This window comes from Lingula anatina, chromosome 1 (assembly GCF_051362555.1).
Source record: "Lingula anatina isolate TDL-2025a chromosome 1, LinAna3.0, whole genome shotgun sequence".
NCBI classification, from domain to species: domain Eukaryota; kingdom Metazoa; phylum Brachiopoda; class Lingulata; order Lingulida; family Lingulidae; genus Lingula; species Lingula anatina.
The window spans coordinates 31458604-31479795 of NC_141767.1; the positions used below are offsets into that span (position 1 = coordinate 31458604).

The following is a 21192-nucleotide window of genomic DNA, read 5'->3' on the forward strand; positions in this document are numbered from 1 at the left end:
ATTAATGCTGAAGATTATATTTAATAGTGTACTTTTTGCTTTCTCAGCAGGTAGAAGAAAGAGTGTAACTTTAGGACATGTTCTGGCATTCTGCACTGGTGTAAAGGAAATCCCCTCACTGGGATTTCCAAGTGATATAAGTCTGACATTTTCACTTGCAACAGATTCCATGTTACCAACGGCAAGCACATGTATCATGCAAATGAATTTGAAGATACCAGCTCTGGGAGCGGAGAGGCCCCCCCAGGAATTCATTTACAATTTGTGGGACTTGGCTTTTCCTAACACTTTTTTTGGGCTATGTTAAAGAGACATATCAAATCATCTTTTTGCCACAAAGTATTATGCCCAAACTCAATGAACTTGTAATCAGGAGGTTGGAGTTCAATTGAATGAGTCCACGTGAAAATAGTGCAACAGTAAGCAAAGCTTAGTCTGAGATGCCTTTGAGAAAGTATTTTTATGAAAGAAATCAGAAATACTGAGAGCCTGCCTAAAGATTTTACATATTGAAAGAGTTTGAGTGTTATTTAAGATGTATGTTAGTACTAGATTTGATGAGTTGAAAAATTTTGTATGCTAGCTGTTTATCCAATTGAAAAGTATAGTGCACTTATACATTAAGCACTATTTTGTTTGGATGTACAAGTGCTCAGTTTTTTATGTAAAATAAATATTTTATAAACTGTTTACCATAGTCAAAAGTTTAGTAGATTAGTACATGGTGCAATATTTTTGCATAAATACTAGTGCTCAGATTTTCCAGTTATACTTTGTGCAAAAATATAAATAAACGTGATATAAAGAATGACCCAATTCTCAGCTATATCATAAATGTCCTATACACTTCACTCTTCTTTTGACCCTTCTTTATACACAATACCGTCACCCATGTTCAGCAAAAACAGCATATTTGTATAATTTTATCACAGCTGGCTAAATTCTGTCTCGTCTTCACTCCTAAGGGGGCTTACATGAGATAGAATATGCCTGTGCATGCTAAGTGAATTGCTGCGTTTGTGCTCAGTTAGACGCGTTTTTTCCGTGCTCTGGTTTTTGGGGATTTGATCACGTGCAAATTTCAGAAATTTTCAGCAAACGATACCGTAGGATTATATATTCATATATATTCTGTTTGTTTATACTAGACTCTCATCTAAGGACGGATATTCGGATCGAAATGGAAGGTTCAAACTTTACAGAAAACGGCCGTGAACGCGAAGCAAGTCGCTATTTGAGGCCTTCGCGGCAAAACTTTCTCATTCGACGACCGTTCAGCATCGAGATGGCTCAGATGCTCACCCCACCGGGGTTGTCCCAAGAAGGGAGGACGACGAAGATGCGGAACCCGCCGTGTTAAAGAAATGAGGACCGAGATGGCAACAAATCTCGCCCAGATACAGAGTTTGTTCTCATCAGCATTAAAAGAACGGGATGAGCACTGGGAGAGTCGACTGGAAAATTTGGGCATTGGCGATGATTCACTTCAGTCTGGACATTCTAAGCATTCTTCCCACAACATTGTCGTTCCAGTAATTGAGCAAGAGCAGGATCAGATGTCCACCGGCTCGAAATCTCCAGATGACTTCTACGAAGTTATTAGAGAGTTTCGGCAGGACGTTGAACGTGTACGTATACGTGTGACGTAACAGGTCGTTGCCTTCTACGTCACGACTTTTGACATACAGCCTCGCCTAGGTTCTCGTCTTGCGTACGTTCTGAACGTGAAGAAGGCTGTTTACACGTAAGTGAAGAACGTGAGTTTTTAACTGCTCTTTAAGTGTACAAAAGGCAGGGTTCTGCCGAGGCCGCGATTCTGCGAGATTCTCACCAAAAAAATAAAATTCTCGCACAAAAATTACCAAAGATGCGAAAATTCTCGCATACAAACCGAGTGAGGGTGCTATCATTGTTCTTGAGATGATAAAAGACACAATGAGAGTGGCGTCTAAAATTGTATATCTAAATAATCATCACCGGTATAAATTTCTTCGCATAGTCCGCTGCATTGACTTGTTAACACAGTGTCCTTAACGTCGTCATGTTGCGACGATGTTTTACTGCATGTGTACCCTCGTAAGAGATCGTTTCAAGCAGCGTCGTCATTTGTTGTCGTAATATCAATAGTACCTCTTCATGACTACAGTCCAATCGGCAATCCTCGGGTGACTCCGCTGCACTCGGCCTAAAGTAGCACACGAATCTGTGAGCGGTTTTATTGGTTCTAGCACAGGCTTCAAACAACTGCGCATGTGCGCAAAGTACGCTGTTTGAAATGAACAAATTGGTGAAATTGACAAAGCCTGCCGGTGTTTACCGTCTGGTTGATTTTCTTTCATTAGCTCACTGGTGTCTTTTTGAAAGTTTATATTAGAAATGTTCTATTGATTTTATGTTGTAAAAAGTAAATCCGTCTGAATTCCTTAGAAAAATATTTATTTTACCTTCATTTTAAGGGGATTCCCATTGTATTTATAGTGTTATATGTGGCCCCAATGGGGATTTTTACACCTCCCCCACTCTTGATTAATAAAATTCTTCATCTGGAGGATTGTAAATTATATTGCAAAATACATTGAAAATCGTAGGAAGGTTAACTGCAGATAATGCTGCGAGGATATTCTTAACAGTGGGGGAACTCGGCCAATATAAAATTTTTAACTTCGTTTCACGATTTTGGAGCGCCTGTTCTAATTTTTGGAAGCGAGGCAATGGAACCAAATAATGCGATACAATTTGTAATCTCGTAAAAATTGCTATTTTTATATAAAGGTCATAGCATGGAGTACATCGAAATGCGACTTGTTTATTATTATGATCTTAAATAATAATTAATATAAAACAAACGATATAATACGTTCTTAACGTTAGCCTATTTATTAACTCAATTGATTTTTTTTTCATATTTGGAGAATAAAAACACAAAAGTTGTCTGGTTTCATAACGAGGCACTACGTTTCGTTCGTGTGCTATTGGTTCTCTCATTTCGCGCGACAGTCAACCAATGATAGACGGCGTGACAGTAATATTCAGACTGGTGAAGCGTGGTTAAAATGGCGGCTTCCTTGCCGAAAGTGAAAGTTGAGAAACAGAGATCTATTTTTAGTTTTATGCCAAAGTCAGGTAAATCCGTCTCTCCGCCTGACAAGTCTGAGAAAAGGAAGAAACAAATTTCTGAAAATGCGACTCCAGATGAAACTGACAGTTCGTCGACGATAAAGGTATGGTCATTCCGTGGCATTTTTATTTTACGTTTTGGAAGGACACTTGACACTTCGTTTGAAAATGTGAAAGAAAGTAAAAAAAAGGTAATAGACCCGTTTTTGATACGATTATTCCTCTACATGTGAGTATGAAAGTTAAAAAAAAAAAACGTTAAAAAATGACGGGTCCCGTTTCTGATATGTTTATTCCTCCTACGTGAGTATGATAATATGAAAAAGAAGCTGAGGCCCGTTTTTGATATGTTTATTCCTCCTATGTGAGTATGATAATATGAAAAAGAAGTTTAAAAAGTTAGGAGGCCCGTTTTTGATATGTTTATTCTTATCTCTCTATAATGTATGTGTGTGTGTGTGTGTGTGTGTGTGTGTGTGTGTGTGTGTGAGAGAGAGAATAAAAAGTTGAAAAAAGGAAATGTTTAACTCCAGTGAAGAAGTAAGGAGACCTGTTTCTGATATGTTTATTCCTCTGTATATATGTGTGAGAATACTAATTTGAAAAAAAAGGTAGGGCCTTCTAATCAAGGATATTTTCATAGAATGCACTCAACCAAATGTGTTACCTATATTTTTTTTACTTTAGCCTTTATTTTAAAAAGTAGTCAATATTGTGAAAACGATAAATCAAAGATTAAAATGTCCTTCCCAAACACTAACACCCAAACACAATTTTTCCTGATAAAAGTGTTAATTAAGTCATGATTAATCATCAAAACCTAAAAATTATTTTGGACTGTGGTGTCTGGTTGCAGAAATTATAAGTTTGTAAGTAGGACAAAATTTAACTTTTTTTAAATTTTAGGTCTGCAGACCAAATACCATCGAAGGGCCTGAAAGAAAGAAAGAAAGAAACCAAAAGTAGTGCCACAGAAATTTCAACACGATTGGTTAAGAGATTATTCTTGACTCCGCTATGATAATGAGGCAGATGCTATGGACAGTACAGAGAATTCTCCCCCCTTTTTTGAGACCTTGGCAGAACCCTGAAAAGGCATTATTCTTTATATCATTTTGATTAACATTGCAAGATTAACTATTCACTAGATTTTTTATCTCAATAATCTTGAGTTACATGGCTAATTGAAGGAAAAACGGGCTTTTTACAGAGATGCTCTTTGCGTTGTCAGATTCTCTCCAGACATTCCTTGGATTCTTGTATGCAATGACCATGACTTCGTGAACATGTATCACTTGCCTTCTACAATGAAAATGTATATGATTGAATCAAACAAATTTCTTCATTTTGCTTACTGATAGAGAAGAAATAAAGTCATTTAAAACGCTAGGTTTCCCAATGAAATTGTTTTTCTGTTTATTACAGTGCTCTGTTCTCAAACAAGATGGCTTTGGCAGACGATAAAAATAAAAAAAATCAGATTCACTCCTGCTCTAGACATCCTCCTGCTGCAGGAGGTTTTGGTGGTAAATCCATTTGAGGCAAGCCCAAGGTGGGCAGAAGTTTCCACCTCCTTTAATGCTGTATTGAAAGAGAGGCGTGGCGATGAAATGACTTTAACCACTGCCAGGACTGTTCGAGAGAGAACAGCACATTTGATTCAGAAATTTAAAAAAGATGAAATGGAGAGTGCAAGAAAGTAAGTACTCATCACATTCAACACATTCAAAATTTTCTTAGTACTTAATTTACCATATGTCTTTATATAAATTACCTCTGTTCTGTTACATTTTTTATTCACATTTTATTTTGGAAGAAGTATATTATTATTAAAAATATAAATAATTGCAGATCTGGAACAAATGAAGAGTACGGTCAGAGAGAGCAGCTACTCACTGACCTGGTAGCACTCCTCAATGAAACTCAGCAAAAAAATAAGGCCAACAAGGTTGACGCTGAGAAGGCTGAAAAAGAGGAGGGGATGGCTGTAAGGCAGGCAGCCCTTAATAGAAAAGAGGTTAAAGGTATTATGTAATTTGTATAATAGCCACTTTTGTATTTGATAAAGCCAATTACAATATGTATGACACTAAGAAACTGGATTGACATATCTCTATATGTAAAATCCTAGTACTTTATTGGATAAGATTAATAAAAGCAGTAATATTAGCTTTTATCATTTGTTTAAATACATGTTCTCCCTTTAACAGAAGGACAGTCAGGTGTGGGCAGAAAGAGGAGCTCAGAAAGAGAAGATTATCTGGCCATAGTCAGGGAAAGGGAACAGAATGCAAAGAGATTGCGGGAAGAGGAGCTGGCCCTCAAGAGGGAAGAACTCGCATTGTCAAAAGCCAGATTTGAACTGGAAAAGAAGGAGAGGGAGAGAAGAATGGAAGCAGAGGCGGCAAGAGAGAAAATGATGCTGGACTTGATGAAGGCAGTAATGGAAAATAAATAAATCTTTTTTCCTATTAGCACTGCTATATAGGCAATTTAATGTGACCATGATTTTTTTTTTACTTTTTAGTACCCACTTTTAAACAAAGACTACATGAAATAGGCCAAGTTACCTTTTTGCGCACATTTATTTTTCATTCTGTTTGTTAATATTTAGTGCTGATTTTGCTGTTAAGTATACTTGTCCAGTGTTATTGCATCAAAATTGCCAAAATAATTTTTTTGTCCATTCTTATATTCTGCTTATTTGTGCCAAAGTTTATTTTTATTTTCTTCAAAATGATGAAAAATAATTGAATACTCTTTCTTTGTTTTGTGCCAAAAGCTTAAAAAAAATGCTCAAATCTATTTCATATATATTTTTTAGTTTTATATATATCAGATTCAAAGTTTCATTCCTCAATGATGTTAAAAAGAATCATCTCTATATTGTAAATATCAACCATATGCAATTAATAGCATTCTTTACTGTTATATTATTATTTTTGTTGTTACTTATTGTTGAAAGCAGCCATGTCAAATGAATACTCTTATTTTTGTTTTGGTCAAAAGCTAAAATAATGCTCATAAATAAATAGGCCTATCAACCATGCAATTAATGGCATTCGGTACCGTTACTTATTGTTGAATGCTGCTACAAAAAATAAATGCTCTTATTTCAGTTTTGTACAAAAGTTCCAAATATTGCTCATATTTTGAAATCTTTTTCTAATTTTTTATGTTTAAAACGTTTCATTGCTCAATAGTTACAGAAAATTACCACTATATTGTAAATAAAAAATTTCAACCTTGTACAATTCTTTATTTGCTCAATTCTTTTCCTCTACACTACAGCACATTATCTTAATTCTTTTAGATATGTGATGCATTTATTATGTTTAATTTCTTTGATATAAATATTCCTCCAATGTTGGAGGGTGTACATTAAAAAATTCTGTAATAACTCCACCATAGCAACAAGTATGGCAGTTGGTGAGAATTGCACCAACTGCGTACAATTTGCCAACAGGCTGAAGGTAAAGTTTTTAATTTTTTTTGAAGTCAAGAAAAGCAAAAGTTTGTACAATTTTTCCAAAGGCCCACTCTACACTTTCTCGGACCCGAGACATTTCAGAATTAAATGCGTGCTGCTCTGGTGTAATGTTTGCACCTCGAAATGGACACTGAAGTTGGGGGCGGATGGGGTATGCAGGGTCACCATAAATACAAAATCGCCCATCAACATCTTGTGGTAGCTGCAGGGATGCTAGTCTTCCGGTTTTTACCGGAATTCCGGTTTTTTTTTGCGTCCAGTTATTAAATTTTCTGGTACTATATTTTGTTCCGGAATTCTCGTTTTTAACGTGGTCGCGGACTGGACGAACGATGCGTCAGAGGAACGTCGCATTTCAACCATTGCGACAGAGCTGCGTTTCAACACAATATCTAGTCACAACCGTAGCACGTGATTTATTTATGGCGCTTGATTGGTTGGAAATGTAGGCTTTAATGTCGGCACCCATGTGGAAAGTTTTGACACCGCGTGCGCGGAATTTTGAACTAAACCAAACTAAATGGATTTCGTGGAGAGGGGAACAGACGATATTAGAAACATCGACATTACTGTCAAAAATAGATTTAGTTGGAGTTTTAGAAACTTTGATTAATGAGACTGCAGTTGGAGCCCCATTGTTGCTTGGGCATTACCACGAAAGCCATTACCAATCTTTGAAAATGATAAATGAAAGGGATTAACATTTAGTGACTATCATTATCATGCTGGTGATTATCAAGCTTACGTGAGGGATCATTACTGTCTACTATGGGTGGTAGGTGTTTATGTACTGATGGCACTTCCATCTTGTCAATGTCAAGATTATCCTTGGAAACAACTGTTGAAAATTACCATGAAGTTGTGATGACATATATTGCAATATATTTATTAAATAAAATTTGAAATATAGTAATTGTTTCATAATCAATTTGTACCCCCCCCCCCCCCCCCCCCCGGTCTTTGCCAAAAAAAAGTTCAGGTTTTCTTTCCGGACCCCACTAGCATCCCTGTAGCTGTTGCAGCTGTTGAAGAAGACCACTCTCTTTCAAAAGGGCACAGTCGTGGCGCTTGCCTTCCATTGGGCCATACAAACTGCATATAATCCCATTTGGGATCACAACGCTCTGGAATTTAATTGCGTGTGTCCTTTTGTGTCCATTGTAGCATGTCCGTTGTAGAAATGTAGGTCTACTAATAGGTCTAACGGTGCCATCCACAAAACCAATACACTATTTTAATGGTGCACCCTGTGAAACAATCGCCTCAGAATACTGCATGAGATGATCCATGTCCATCCATGGTTGATCTAGATTATGAATCAAGTGACTATAATCGTCATATATGTGGTCCACTGTTTCATTCACGATTACAGATAACTGACTTGTACATCTTCCAAACACATTTCAAGGTCCACTAATCTGTTTGGATATGACAGCCTCTTTAGTAATACACATAAAGCCTCTCTTCCTGAAGTTACTGTTCTGTCAGCAAATATCATTCTGTCTGGAAGTTGAAGAAGTCAAACCAACCGATCGATATCTTCCCTCTGAAAACTATAATATTTTCCGAGAAGTTTAATATACCAGTACATGTCCATTATGCAATTAAATAAATGTCACTCTTAGTGTCACATTATTAAGTCACTTTATTTTATAGAAGAGTGTACCTGTCATGATAAAGCATGAGAGGGTAAGAATTGAAATTTACAAATGTAAGTTAATGCACAAAATAAGTCTTAAAAGTATAAGCATGTTAGTAAGTAGTTTGGTGGTAATACTACTAGTAGTACTAGTACAGTATGACTACTGCATGCACCAGTAGTATGATACTGCAATTGCATATTATTGTTTCTATTATTATTTTATTTCATTATAACCTTCTTCTTTTTTATCATTGTATTTTAAGTTTTAACATGTATCCTCTGTATTTATCCAACCTTTGGTTTGAAATGTGATGTAATAAAAATATATAAATTAATCAATTAATTAGACTAAAAGCTGGTGTCTGAAAAAAAAAAAGACAGTGGGGAAAATAGGCTTACCGGAATTGTTTCCACACTTGCTCATCAGTCATCGAAGTGAGATCGATTCTAGGAATATTCTGATTAAATTTGGTTTTGCGTGTGGCATCATCCAACATAAGCATATCTATCAAGTCTGTGTCATTTTCTTGTATCGCTAGATGTAACAACTCGCGGTCGGACATGTTGTTTTGCGACTACACCGCCCCCACGTTCACGAAGGGCCGAAGCGAAAAGTGGGTCATGCTTGTACGCAAACGTGAACGTGATGACTCGTACGTACACGTACACGTTCAACGTCCTGCCGAAACTCTCTATTTCTAATGAACTGGCAGGAGTGGAGAGAGTAGGGCCGGATGTTTCTGAACAACTGTCAAAACTAATCAACAGTATCTTGCAAGAGAGACTACAAGATGACAAAGTAAAAGACCTCATGGTTAAGCACATGAGGCCTGGGAATGTGAATGGTCTTGCAGTACCGCGTGTAAATCCAGAAATCTGGTCGGCACTGGAGGGCAAAATTAGGTCTTCAGACTTAAAACTTGTCTGTGCACAAGAGTGCATTCTGAAGGCAATGGTCCCGCTAATTATGCTTTTAAATAAAGCAGATGTAGAGCGAGATGAGATAAATGCTAAAAGCATTGTTGAGTTGGTTGAGGTTGAGTTACGTGCCCACCCTTCCAGGGTTATAACCTGAAGTGCACATTTTCTCTCAAAACTGAGCATGCGCAGGCATATTCTATCTCACATAAACCCTATGTTCCTGAAGACTCGACAGAATCTCAGTCAAACTTCAACTTACAGGTAAGTCTCGTTTAACTCCTTAATTCTTGTCCATGTTATCATCCGTTATACTTTGAAGGAAAAGGAGGGGCAAATGGCCATTCAAAGTGCAATAGCTGTTTTTAATAGACCAACAACTATCTATTTCAGCCTGGATACATCCCCTCCTCTTAATAAAAAGGCGTATCTTCACAGGCAAGATGATAAGAATGTTGATTTTTTACACGAAAGCGTTATTTGACTTTCTCTTGGCTAAATAATTGTTCTTATGTCATACAGTTGAATCTCAATAATCGTAAAGGTGGTCACAATTTTTTAAGAGCACTCACTTCATCAGTTATGTGATTCAAATAAATTCAGGGGGGGGGGGGGTCCTGGGAGGAGATTGTCGCAAAAAGAGGGGGACGCTTTCATAGAATCAAAATGATCCAAGATCATCCAACTGCTTCATCTGTCAAAACAATGTTCTACCTCACACGTCAGGAACTCGGGAGTAACATGAGATGGGGAAACCCAGCTGCTAGTCAGTGTGATCCTAGCTGTGCTATCAGTCAGACGCATTTCTTACCTCTGGTCTCTGAGTCAATTGCTTTTTTACATTTATCTAGTTTCTATATTGGATTATTATTCCCTTACATATTTAGTGCCTTGTCTACCGTGTTTTGTGGATAATTTCTTTATCTTACTTTGTTTACTTGGACGGTCAACGGTGTGTACAATGGAGGAATCTGGAAATAACACTACCAGTGAGGAGAACAATTCTTTGGTAACAGTGACTGACTACATGAACAATATAGACGCAAACTTTACCAAAATGGCCAGTGCTATGGCCAACATGAGTGAGGCATGGTTGGTGATGAGCAAGGCTCACTCCAGTGGGGTACACTCTGTGGCCCCTCAGTCTGCCCACTCTGATAAGAGTCATGATGCAGTGTCATCAGACTCTGATGGGGAGGGTTCTGTTAAGGCCCCTCAGCCTACCCATAGTCAGAAACGGAGTCATGACGCAGTGTCGTCAGACTCAGATGAGGAAGATAGTGATGCAGAGGGCTTGTTTGAAGAACAAGCAGTTAAAGAGCCTAATGAAGAAGTAGACTCTTTTTTAGATTTAATTGATGATGATGAGACTCCGGGCCCTGAAATCAGGGAAAAGTTAGCAAGCATTGTTAACAAAACATTCACCAAACCTTTGTCAAAAGATATTACGAAGAAACTATATGAGCATCACCTACGACCAAGAAATTGCGATGCCATGGTGGTCCCCTTGGTGAACAAACAAAACTGGAGTAATGCCAGTAAGGAGTTGAGGGCGAAGGATGCCAGGATGTGTGACATCCAGAGGGCTATTGTCAAAGCTTGTGGCATCTTTGCAAATGTAGCTAACAAACTCCTGGATAATAATGACAGAAAAACAGCCAAAGATGCCTGTGATGGCAGGTAGAAGAAAGAGTGTAACTTTAGGACATGTTCTGGCATTCTGCACTGGTGTAAAGGAAATCCCCTAACTGGGATTTCCAAGTGATATAAGTCTGACATTTTCACTTGCAACAGATTCGATGTTACCAACGGCAAGCACACGTATCATGCCAATGAATTTGAAGATACCAGCTCTGGGAGTGGAGAGGGCCCCCCCCCCCCCCCCCCCCCCAGGAATTCATTTACAATTTGTGGGACTTTTTCTAACACTTTTTTTGGGCTATGTTAAAGAGACATATCAAATCATCTTTTTGCCACAAAGTATTATGCCCAAACTCAATGAACTTGCAATCAGGAGGTTGGAGTTCAATTGAATGAGTCCACGTGAAAATAGTGCAACAGTAAGCAAAGCTTAGTCTGAGATGCCTTTGAGAAAGTATTTTTATGAAAGAAATCAGAAATACTGAGAGCCTGCCTTAAGATTTTACATACTGAAAGAGTTTGAGTGTTATTTGAGATGTATGTTAGATTGTATTTTTGATGAGTTGAAAAATTTTGTATGCTAGCTGTTTATCCAATTGAAAAGTATAGTGCACTTAGACATTAAGCACTATTTTGTTTGGATGAACAAGTGCTCAGTTTTTTATGAAAAATAAATATTTTATGAACTGTTTACAATAGCCAAAAGTGGTGAAAAGAGCTGTATGGAGGTATGTATGGACGGGGGCCATACAGGCATCAACTTCAGAGGAGTTAAGCAAAGTAGCGAAAGCAAGAAACCCTGGGGTTAATGTGATTTACATCTGAAAAGCATCCATAGATGAAAATGAAAAATTGATGAAAAAATCTTGGGAAAATGTGTTTGGCATTCCTAACACCCACAAGATCCATTCTGTGAAGGCATCAGGGCTGGGATATGTACAGGTATCAGAAACATCCAATGGTAAGTATATGTCCATCAGGAGCTTATGAGGGACAAATTCTGCACAGGTGTGCACAACGAACTGCACGATCAGTTCTAGTAACGTATTTTAAAGCTCATATCTCAATGTCTGTAGTGGACATGTATTTACAGTTTTAAGTCCGCCTCCTGTTGCTTACTTTGTATATATTCACGCCCTACTCATTGAGTGGTTAGTTTTTGATCTTTCTCTGTAGATAATAAATTTATAGTTGTTCAACTCCAATTTTTTCACTGAACCGCATAATGACATTTTATGGTGCCGTAACCAGGATAACTATGGCTGCAGAGAAAAATCAAATACTCCGGTTGGTGAACCGAGCCCAGCTAACGAAGCTGTTTCAACGAGCATCAATTTTTATGTCTGATGAGCTGTCCGTAGAAAATGTGAAAACAATGGACTTAACATACGAACTTTCTCTGAACCGCATATTGACAAACTGCATATTATATTTAAGGACAACAGTTATGGCAGTGGTTCGGTACATGAGAACAATGTATGGTAGGGTTAGAAAGGTTAGGTCTGGACAGGGAAGAAGACACTTTACTGCTAGGCAACAGTGGGTGATGGAGAGGTTTTCCTTCTTGGAAAAGCATATGTCCATCCACAACTAGGCTTGGTTAGTCCAAGATCTTGTTAATTATGTACAGCAACACTAAGCGAAATAATATCCAATTCTCATTATTACAAAATAACAAACTACAAAAATAACTTTTATTTTGTATAATATGTTCCTTAAATGTTTTTCACATTTTCAATTATTGCCTCCTGGACAAAATGAAAAGGATGACAAAGAAGAGGAAGTCCTTTCAACCAGCAGCGCCGAGACCAACAGAAGGAAGACAGATACAGTTGAACAGAACATCCTCAACCTTTGTAAAACTATCAGTGATCAGCAACCTACATCTAGCAGAAAAGCATTTTGCTAGTATTTGGCTTAGAAAGTTGATAACCTGTCTGAGCAGCAGTGGGCGATATTTCAGCAACAGAGCATGGACTTAATTTTAAAAGCAGGCAACCAAGGAGCACAGCTCAATTACAGGCCTGCATCTCATTTCGTTTACTCCTCAACGCCCTCAAATTGACACAACTTTTCTGTCTCCATTGAACACTTCATCCTTAACCATACCCTCTGTCCTAATGCTGCATTCAGAGGGTCCAGAGCAGTCAAGTTCAAGCAATTTTTATAGTGCCACTGTGGGAGACTCAGATATGGTTCAGCCCTTTAATGCAACTCTTAGTGGATGTGCCAGTGATTCTTCCAAATAAAAGGAACCTCCTGTCTTTACACCACACGAAACAAGTCCATCCACTAGCAAACAAACTAGTCATGCTTGCATGTGTCAAAAAGATTTTCAGCAGAAGCAACCAGAATCATCATGGCATCATGGAAACAATCCACAAAGAAAGGATATCAACCATATATTCAAAGATGGATACAGTATTGTGATGAAAAACAAATTAATCAAGTTTTGCCTTCTGTGAATAATGTCATAGAATTTCTCACTTGTTTATTTGAAAAAGGATTAGGTTACAGTGTACTAAGTACAGTATGATTTGCTCTGTCTTTTCGCTAAGAATCGCAACTGAATCATTTTCTGCTGGAACTCATCCATTAGTAATATGATTTATGAAAGGCGTGTACACTGTTGGTCTCAAGAGAACACGTTCACAAAAAATTATAAAAAAATGTTTACAAAAATTTATAAAAAGTAATAAGAGCGCAAATTTCAGAATGGGACTGTGAGGTATGGTTTAATAAGGCAAGCACAGGGTGACAGTCATTCAACTGTGTACCTTAATTTGGTTTCAATAAACAGTTCCTATCTGGAAAGTAACAAAGTGCATGACGTGACTGCCAGATTTTTTGTGGTTGCAAAAAGGTTGCAAGCGCAGTGTGACCCAGGCTAAAAGGAACACCCACTGTTTGAAATGTGATTATGCAGCATCTAGAATATCATGATGAAATATGTCCAGGTCTTCAACTGACACAACACACATATTTTGGTTCAATTTTACATGACTTTCAATAACACAAATCCTTTGAAATTCTTTAAATTAAAAAATGAATTAATAAGAATTATTATGTGAAAAAAATCATCTCTAGACACTGCATGGTTTAAAATTCAGAATACAAAAAAAAAAAAAAAAAATGAATAAATAAAAAATACATCTGAGAAAATGTTATCTCTTTTCATCAAAATGGCAATTCCTTGTGATCCCATGAATAATATTTGCCAGTATCTAAATAACTTAAGCTATCAATAATTTTTAATAAACAACCTACAGAGTATTCCACAGTAAAAAGTTTTCCTTCTGGTACATTCTTGTGATATGGCCTCGACAGGTCTGTATCCACTGTCCCTGGGTGCAGTACCACACATATCACTTTGTTCTTTCCACGCCCTAGCTCTATGCTGAGATTCTTGTTAGCCATGTTTAGAGCTGCCTTTGACATCCTATAACTGTACCACCCTCCTAAACCTGTCATTAGAAAAAAGTTAATGAAATGAGTTTGAATTAGAATTCACTGCAGCAAAATATCATCTGTTTAAAAGTTTTAAATCCTGACATAATAAACACAGTATATGGTTTGAACATCAGACGTTTGTAAAACATGTTCAGCAAAATGGAGGAGTCACCTTTTAAATTAATAAGGGAGCAGATTTGGGTGATCTGAACAGTCTGTCATTTAAGACTGGTCCTACATGATTCTGTGTAGACCAGTAGACATTTTAGAATCCGTGGATTTAGTGGTCCAACATGATCATCATTCTGTGTTTGCTTGGAAATTAGAGCTCTGATCATATTACCAATGTCATGATGTATCACTGAACCAAACTGAGATGTAATATACAAGTAAAAAAAATATATTGGTATGATTCTCCATGTGGATGAGCACTGAGCCCTAGCTGTCCAAGATCAATTTCACTTTATAAACAAATTGTTTTACATAAAATGCAAGCCAGTTTAGCTCTTGCTAAATATAGACAGAGTTGAGAGCTATCCTTATTCATTTTGATTAAATACTGGAATGGTTGTAGTAAAGAATTTTATTTCCCAAATTATGCAGCTTAAAGCAATAATAACTCTTCCTTTGAGATTCAAAATTCCGCAAGAAATACATTGTAAACAACGCCTGGAAATATATTCTATTGCATTTTCCCACTAAAACGACTGTTATTGTAGTAAAACTAAAATCTGTGCTTGTCACTTGGGCTTTGGATGCTTTTCTTCGCGGTCGACAAGTGCATCCGTTGCCAATGATGTTTAGGTGTTACGCGGATTCTCACGTTCATTGGAGACCAAAATAACACGGCGGGAAACCCTCAGACGTAAGTTGCGAGTTTTTGTACAGTGCGTCGGAGAACGAAAAGCCCAGAATTGCACACATTGTAGATATAAATGCATTTTGAGCAAAAAGACGAATATATCTTATGAATCTTATAATATTGTTATATAGTGTTGTTGTTGTCTGCTTTTCCTGCGGTTTTAAGTATGTTACCAGAAACTATCACTCGATACGAGAGAGCTCCGTAAGTTAAAATCTCTTAAGAGATTTTAACAAAAAAACGTATGTTTAGGAAAAAAACCCTGGATTAACTTTGAATGCAGGAATGGGGTCGTTGACCATTGGTAAGTACGGGAAAATTGCCGTTTTTTCCAGGAAAATCGTATTTTTGGCCAAAACAAAGAGTTATTATGACTTTAAGTTGCGATAATAAAAATACTTTCTTCCAAACCAAAGCTAAAATCAGAATAATTTGCACTTTACTTGGTGTCAATAAACCACTTATATAATCAAGAATAATTAATAGACTGATGAAGATGAAGAGCAAAAAACTCACCATTGTCTGTTATTGATCCAACTTTGGCTGACATATTGACTAGAACTGCCTTATGCTGATTTTTGGGATCTGGATGTTGTGTTCCAATGTTTCCACTTCCCTTCTGCAATAGTGGCATGAAATGTTTGGCCATCACCAAAGGACCCACTGTATTAGTTGAAAATGTGTCTAGTATCCCCTGGAATTTGGAATACGATGTACTAAAACTGATTTATATTTAGAGATGCTCTTCACGCATATTGAAATTACCCACAGCCACATTTTACCCAACTCAGACCTTCAAGGGGTTCAAAGCCTTCTGCTTAAACTTCAGAAAATAAACTATATCGATTTGTATTTCATATATTGCAGGTGTTGTTAACCAATTAGCCATATATCTCTGTTAGGGAAAATCCTAGAAATAAAATTTAAACTGTACATTTGTGTCCAGCTCTTATACATAAAGCACAAAGTTTTTTGTGGTAGCAATCCTACTTACTGTCAGATTCTAACTTGTGTTATTTGTGCTTACACATAAAAGACAGAGGTGCACAAAAATATATTTATTGTTGGGTGATGAATCCGTGTCCGTATCTGTGACATGATTAAGGGGTCGAAAATTAAAATAAACAACTTTAGACTCATTCTTGAAAGTTTCTTCCTCAAAAATGGGCAATATGGTGCTACTAAAACAACGTTTTGCTCAAAATGAAATAATTTTCTTTATGTACACCAAATTTCAAATCACAAGGCTAGCATTATCAAATCAAATAACACCTTGACCTTGCCTCAGGTTTCGGCCTTACAAGCTCACGGTACCCTTACCGCTGGTAAGGCCTCATAGCAGTATGTACAAAAACCTTGAGACACTTAAGTACCTCGAAATGTCCACGTTCTGACAATCTCTGTGGGTCCTCCGTTGTACCTTGTAGTATGTAAATCCAATTAAAAGTGTTTTCGTGTACCTTCAGGCATGATGTTCATAAAGTTTTGGTCATTTTATTTCAGCTTCCTACTGCACTGACACAACAGCACGCTATATTGTGGTACACTTGCGGAAAGGACGACCACCTTTTCAAGGTCGACCTCGAAATGGAGTTGACCTGTTTCATGTTTCCAATGTAAACTTTTAGCGCCCTCGGGTGACGAGTTGTGAAAAATGGTGTTTGATCCATGTAGGCGACCTAGCTCCAGTTAATAATGTTTTACAAGCATTTGGCCATCCATTTGCGCTTCTGTCGAATTTGGCCCACATTTGCCTTAAAAACTACATTAGAAATAAAATCAAAAAATCTAAAATTTCTGAAATATTTTTTTCATGTAGTTTTTAAAGCAATGGTAGGCCAAATTCGACAGAAGCGTAAATGGATGGCCAAATGCTTGTAAAACATTATAAACTGGAGCTAGGTCACCTACATGGATCAAACACCATTTTTCACAACTCGTCACCCGAGGGCGCTAAAAGTTTACATTGGAAACATGAAACAGGTCAACTCCATTTCGAGGTCGACCTTGAAAAGGTGGTCGTCCTTTCCGCAAGTGTACCACAATATGGCGTGCTGTTGTGTAAGTGCAGTAGGAAGCTGAAATAAAATGACCAAAACTTTATGAACATCGTGCCTGAAGGTACACGAAAACACTTTTAATTGGATTTACATACTACAAGGTACAACGGAGGACCCACAGAGATTGTCAGAACGTGGACATTTCGAGGTACTTAAGTGTCTCAAGGTTTTTGTACATACTGCTATGAGGCCTTACCAGCGGTAAGGGTACCGTGAGCTTGTAAGGCCGAAAACTGAGGCAAACCTTGACCCTATCTGATGTTTTTTTACCTCAAATCATAATAGATTAATTCATGTACCTTTGGAGTTACATCCTTCAAGCTTGTCTCTCCTCTGCCTGACGGGTGCAACAGTCCTGCTGAGTTTATTAATAAATCCAGTTTTCCAAACTTTGCCTGTACCTCACTTGCAACTTGCGCTACATGTTCTTCATTCGTTACATCAAGCCTGTGGATGAAAAGTTTTTCTGAATTTTGTTGGCGCAAATTCTGCAGATTTGACGCATTCTCAGGATTTCTGCAGGTAGCTATGACGATGGACCCTTTGTCAAGCAAGCTTTTACAAAACTGCAATCCCAACCCTCTGCTTGCGCCCTGTACTAAGCTTGTAGACATATCTGACTTGCAACGTTGAAACAAGTTTTTATAACACATGGAGTAACCGGAAGTTGATATCGGAAGTAGCAGAAGGCCAATGAAATACCGTCTAGCATTTTAGAGATGTCAAAAACGTCCAATCAAAATACTTGATTAATGCATTTAAAAGGGCGGCCATATTTGATATTGTGTGCAGGGTTTGTGTTTATTTCTTGTAACACCTATGTTGGTTCAGCAGTCTTGCTGTGGATGGTTCCTTTCAAATTTTGAGGTGGGTAGGGTTTTGAGAAGTTCTTAAAATGGATACTGTGCGTTGCACATCGTATTTCCAGGACTGTGGTAACAGGAAGACCAAATTCATTGGTCAAGATTGGGTGATTACATTATAACTCTCATCAAAAATGATAAGTACATTATAGGAGTGAAACCACAAATAAAAGGTGTGGGCCAAAGGGGGGTGGGGGTGCAACTTACAGTGTGCGGGAGAGGTATGTTTTAACTATGGTAATGTAGCGATTTTTAACAGTACCACTATTTTCATTGGAATTGATTACACAATGTTTGCCTGTAGACATACATATAATTAACTGAGACCCCATTCCCATAGACACCATCAGTCTACTTGGATCGACCTAACTCTGCGGGGACTCGCTGAATGCAATCAGATTAACACGCCTCCTCTTGGCATTAAGTAGAATGTATACAGAAAACCTCATGATTGTATGAGTACGATGGAAACATTCAATTACAGTAGGCTGATAGTATTTACGGGAGTCCCTGCAAAGTTGAGGTAGGTCCATATAGACTGATGTTTTCTATGGGAATGGGGTCTTACTGAATTATTAGTATTACTATTAGGCCTTGTTTAGGTTTGATGATAAACTTTATGTCCTTATATATAGAAAATATAAGGGCAATACTTTTTGGATTTATCTAAGAAATGACAGACTTGTAAAGATCAATCAAGTAATATTTGTTCAGTGACGTGTCCTTTTGGTAAGGTTCATATCTCTTCAACTCTGTGCTGATTTCAAATGTTGCTGTAATGGAATTTATTTCATATCAGGTCTTCATTATATACTTTTATAGAAGTTGATTCTTTGGTAAATTACTGAGGAAATCCATAAGCAATATTTACAATTGTTATGGTTTTTATAATTTGACCAACAGAGAGCTTGGAGCCAATGTTATTGTCACAGACTGTAGATGATTTATATCTATCACCTGTTACAGGTATATGTTGGACATGGCCAAAAGGGAGAAAGTAGTGCAGACATATGGAAGGCATAGGAATCGTGTCATTACCACAAATGATCTATGGAGCTCTGGAGAAGAACGAGGGAAAACTTTATTCAGTAGTTCTGAAGACTCCTCTTTATCAATTACTGACAGATCCAGGAATGTATCCTCGAGGTACACATAATATAAGTATTGATTGTTGTCCTGGCATTTTTAACAGTTTGGGCAAATTCAAGGATTTGTGCAACATGTAGTTGTTCAAGATGTTGTTAACTTATAAAATTAAGAAACAGTGATGTTGAACAAATTTTAAAATTAAATAAGCATTCCTCTGGAAGATGTATGTTTTTATTGTTCATTGTTTTTGATTTAAAATAAAGTATATTTTCATTGTTAAGTTAGAAGAAAATTACTAACTCATTTTTTGTTCTTGGACAGGTCATTCAATTCTTTCTCTAAAACAAGGTCAATAGACAAACACAGTGCTAATAAAGAAAACAGGAGCAGAAAGCCTAGGAGGGCAAAAGTTAAAGCTGTTGACAGGCTTTTTGCTCTCACAGTAAGTATATATGTGTCTGTTATATAGTCGGCATGTCCTTTATTTAATGTTGAGAAAAATAAAATGATGCTTACATCTGTTTATGTAATCATTATCCATGGGGAATATGATGATTGTCCTTTAAAATTAAGTGTTACAAATGAAAGAATCACACAAGAAAGTTAATACATGGCATGTTTATGATTAATTCAGGTATCTTGATTTGAATTTGATGTAAGGATTAGAAAACTACTGCCACAAGGTATCATTCCCCATGTATTTCAGAATGTGTTTAACTGCACTGTGCAACAATTGACTTAGGCACATTTGCTTTGTATTTTAGGACTCTGCAAACAGCTCCCAAAATACATCAAATGTAGGCTGCAGGAAAGCTCTTAGAGATCGAAATGGAATTTTTGACATCAAAAGTGATGAAAAGGTGAGCAAAAAGCCTCAAACAGATAAAAGAAAACGACCCAGGAGGGCCAAAAGGACAGAAAACAAGAAAACCAAGAATGTAAAAGGCTCTTCCAGGGAACCAGCAGCATCTAATTTGAAATCGGACACGAGTGACTTGAAAATAGAAGCTTCTCATTTTAATTTCAGCCAGTTTGACAATTACAGTTTGGTTTTATCTGACTCTCCTCTAAAAGAAGGAGAAAAAATATCTGGTCGTGATTCTTTATTGAAAGAACTGAGTGGTATAACAGTGCAGCAAACACCTGACATTGTCACAAGGGGAAAGCCAGCATTGAGAAGTGTCACCAGTGTTGAAACCAGCACACCAAATATATACCATAAAGCAAAGCGGACAGATGCTGCTGGTAAAATAAAACCTGAAGAGATCTCATTGATAGAGCATTTTGACTCGAATCCCAACACCCCATACCAAGAGTCTAAGGAACAGGAATATGCAGAGATATCTGCAGGTGTCGAAAAACTTAGTCTTGGAGATAGTTCGAAAAACAGCAAGGATGTTCGCTCTGGCAACACTTACCAGGTTACTGACAGACAAGAGTTAACCTATGCACTTAGAAAGTGCCAAGTAGTTTTAGACAGGTGTAAAAACCTTACACAGAATGATGAAAGTGAGGATGCGAACTGTGAAAGCACAAAGGCCTGTGACACTGATGGAATTGGATTGAAAAGCTGTGAAATTATGGTTCAGAAAATAACAGACAGTTTTGTTACACGCAGACGGCGCCCTGCGTGCAAGAGTTCAAATGGTAAACATGCTAGCCTTGATTCAATTGTGGAGCTGTCTTTTGATGCCTCTGCAGACTTATTTGACACAGACACACCTAGTGAACACTCTGATGCTGAGTTAGCAGATCTTCCCAGTCCTAAAAGATGCTACATGTTACGGGGTCAAGGACCTGTGACGAGGAATAGAAATGTATCCGGCGATTCTGAAATTAGTGCCATTTCTGAAATCGAAGAAGAGGAAGAGGTTGAAACAGATGAGGATGAGGAACTTGTTTCTGAAAATGACGATCAAGAGCAAGCTAGTGATGTAGAACAAGGTGAAACTGAGGAGGAGGAGGAAGATAGTAGTAGTGAAGAAGAAGATGAAGATGAGTGCAAGGCTGAGGTAATTTATTAGGATCAAGGAGATTAAAAGATGGAAGTACTTAATGGT

The 21192-nt window shown here is 37.4% G+C and overlaps 4 protein-coding genes across 6 annotated transcripts in view; 2 read left to right on the forward strand and 2 right to left on the reverse strand.

Moving 5' to 3' along the window:
• Nucleotides 1-784: 784 nt before the first annotated feature.
• Nucleotides 785-6371, forward strand: LOC106161966 (uncharacterized). Of its 2 annotated transcripts, XM_087016866.1 has the most exons (4): nt 785-1744; nt 4543-4816; nt 4969-5141; nt 5328-6371. In XM_087016866.1, exons 2-4 carry the CDS (start codon nt 4728-4730, stop codon nt 5573-5575), a joined length of 510 nt encoding a protein of 169 aa, XP_086872992.1. In that variant the 5' UTR covers nt 785-1744; nt 4543-4727; the 3' UTR covers nt 5576-6371. The 2 variants fall into 2 exon arrangements, with proteins under 2 accessions (XP_086872992.1, XP_023931984.2); XM_024076216.2 differs by lacking the exon at nt 785-1744 and having other exon boundaries at nt 4213-4816.
• LOC106153684 (uncharacterized) lies at nt 6356-9325 on the reverse strand. Its single transcript, XM_013527714.3, is given in 3 exon segments — nt 6356-6799; nt 7602-8160; nt 8649-9325. Coding segments are annotated over 2 exon segments (648 nt in total). The 5' UTR covers nt 7903-8160; nt 8649-9325; the 3' UTR covers nt 6356-6452.
• A 1758-nt stretch (nt 9326-11083) lies between these two features.
• Nucleotides 11084-17861, reverse strand: LOC106153682 (uncharacterized). Of its 2 annotated transcripts, none has more exons than XM_087016778.1 (3): nt 17480-17861; nt 15637-15739; nt 11084-14272 (listed from the first exon to the last, which is right to left on the reverse strand). In XM_087016778.1, the coding sequence occupies exons 1-3, from the start codon at nt 17831-17833 to the stop codon at nt 13986-13988; spliced, it is 744 nt and encodes a 247-aa protein (XP_086872904.1). In that variant the 5' UTR covers nt 17834-17861; the 3' UTR covers nt 11084-13985. The 2 variants fall into 2 exon arrangements, with proteins under 2 accessions (XP_086872904.1, XP_086872894.1); XM_087016768.1 differs by having other exon boundaries at nt 15637-15814; nt 17480-17856.
• A 14-nt stretch (nt 17862-17875) lies between these two features.
• LOC106161969 (uncharacterized) overlaps nt 17876-21192 on the forward strand; it is a 31828-nt gene continuing 28511 nt past the window's right edge. The window contains exons 1-4 of the mRNA XM_013539048.2: nt 17876-18047; nt 19010-19189; nt 19454-19574; nt 19897-21144. Coding sequence (XP_013394502.2) covers nt 19014-19189; nt 19454-19574; nt 19897-21144 — 1545 coding nt within the window. The 5' untranslated portion in view covers nt 17876-18047; nt 19010-19013. The remainder of the gene's footprint in view (nt 18048-19009; nt 19190-19453; nt 19575-19896; nt 21145-21192) is intronic.

Coding starts and splice junctions, on each gene's coding strand:
- LOC106161966 (XM_087016866.1), top strand. CDS start 4,728: ATGACTTTAACCACTGCCAGGACTGTTCGAGAGAGAACAGCACATTTG. Junction 4,817..4,968: donor GAAATGGAGAGTGCAAGAAA/GTAAGTACTCAT, acceptor AAATAATTGCAG/ATCTGGAACAAATGAAGAGT. Junction 5,142..5,327: donor TAATAGAAAAGAGGTTAAAG/GTATTATGTAAT, acceptor TCCCTTTAACAG/AAGGACAGTCAGGTGTGGGC.
- LOC106153682 (XM_087016768.1), bottom strand. CDS start 17,833: ATGTGTTATAAAAACTTGTTTCAACGTTGCAAGTCAGATATGTCTACA. Junction 15,815..17,479: donor TGAAGGATGTAACTCCAAAG/GTACATGAATTA, acceptor TCCAAATTCCAG/GGGATACTAGACACATTTTC. Junction 14,273..15,636: donor TGGATCAATAACAGACAATG/GTGAGTTTTTTG, acceptor TTCTAATGACAG/GTTTAGGAGGGTGGTACAGT.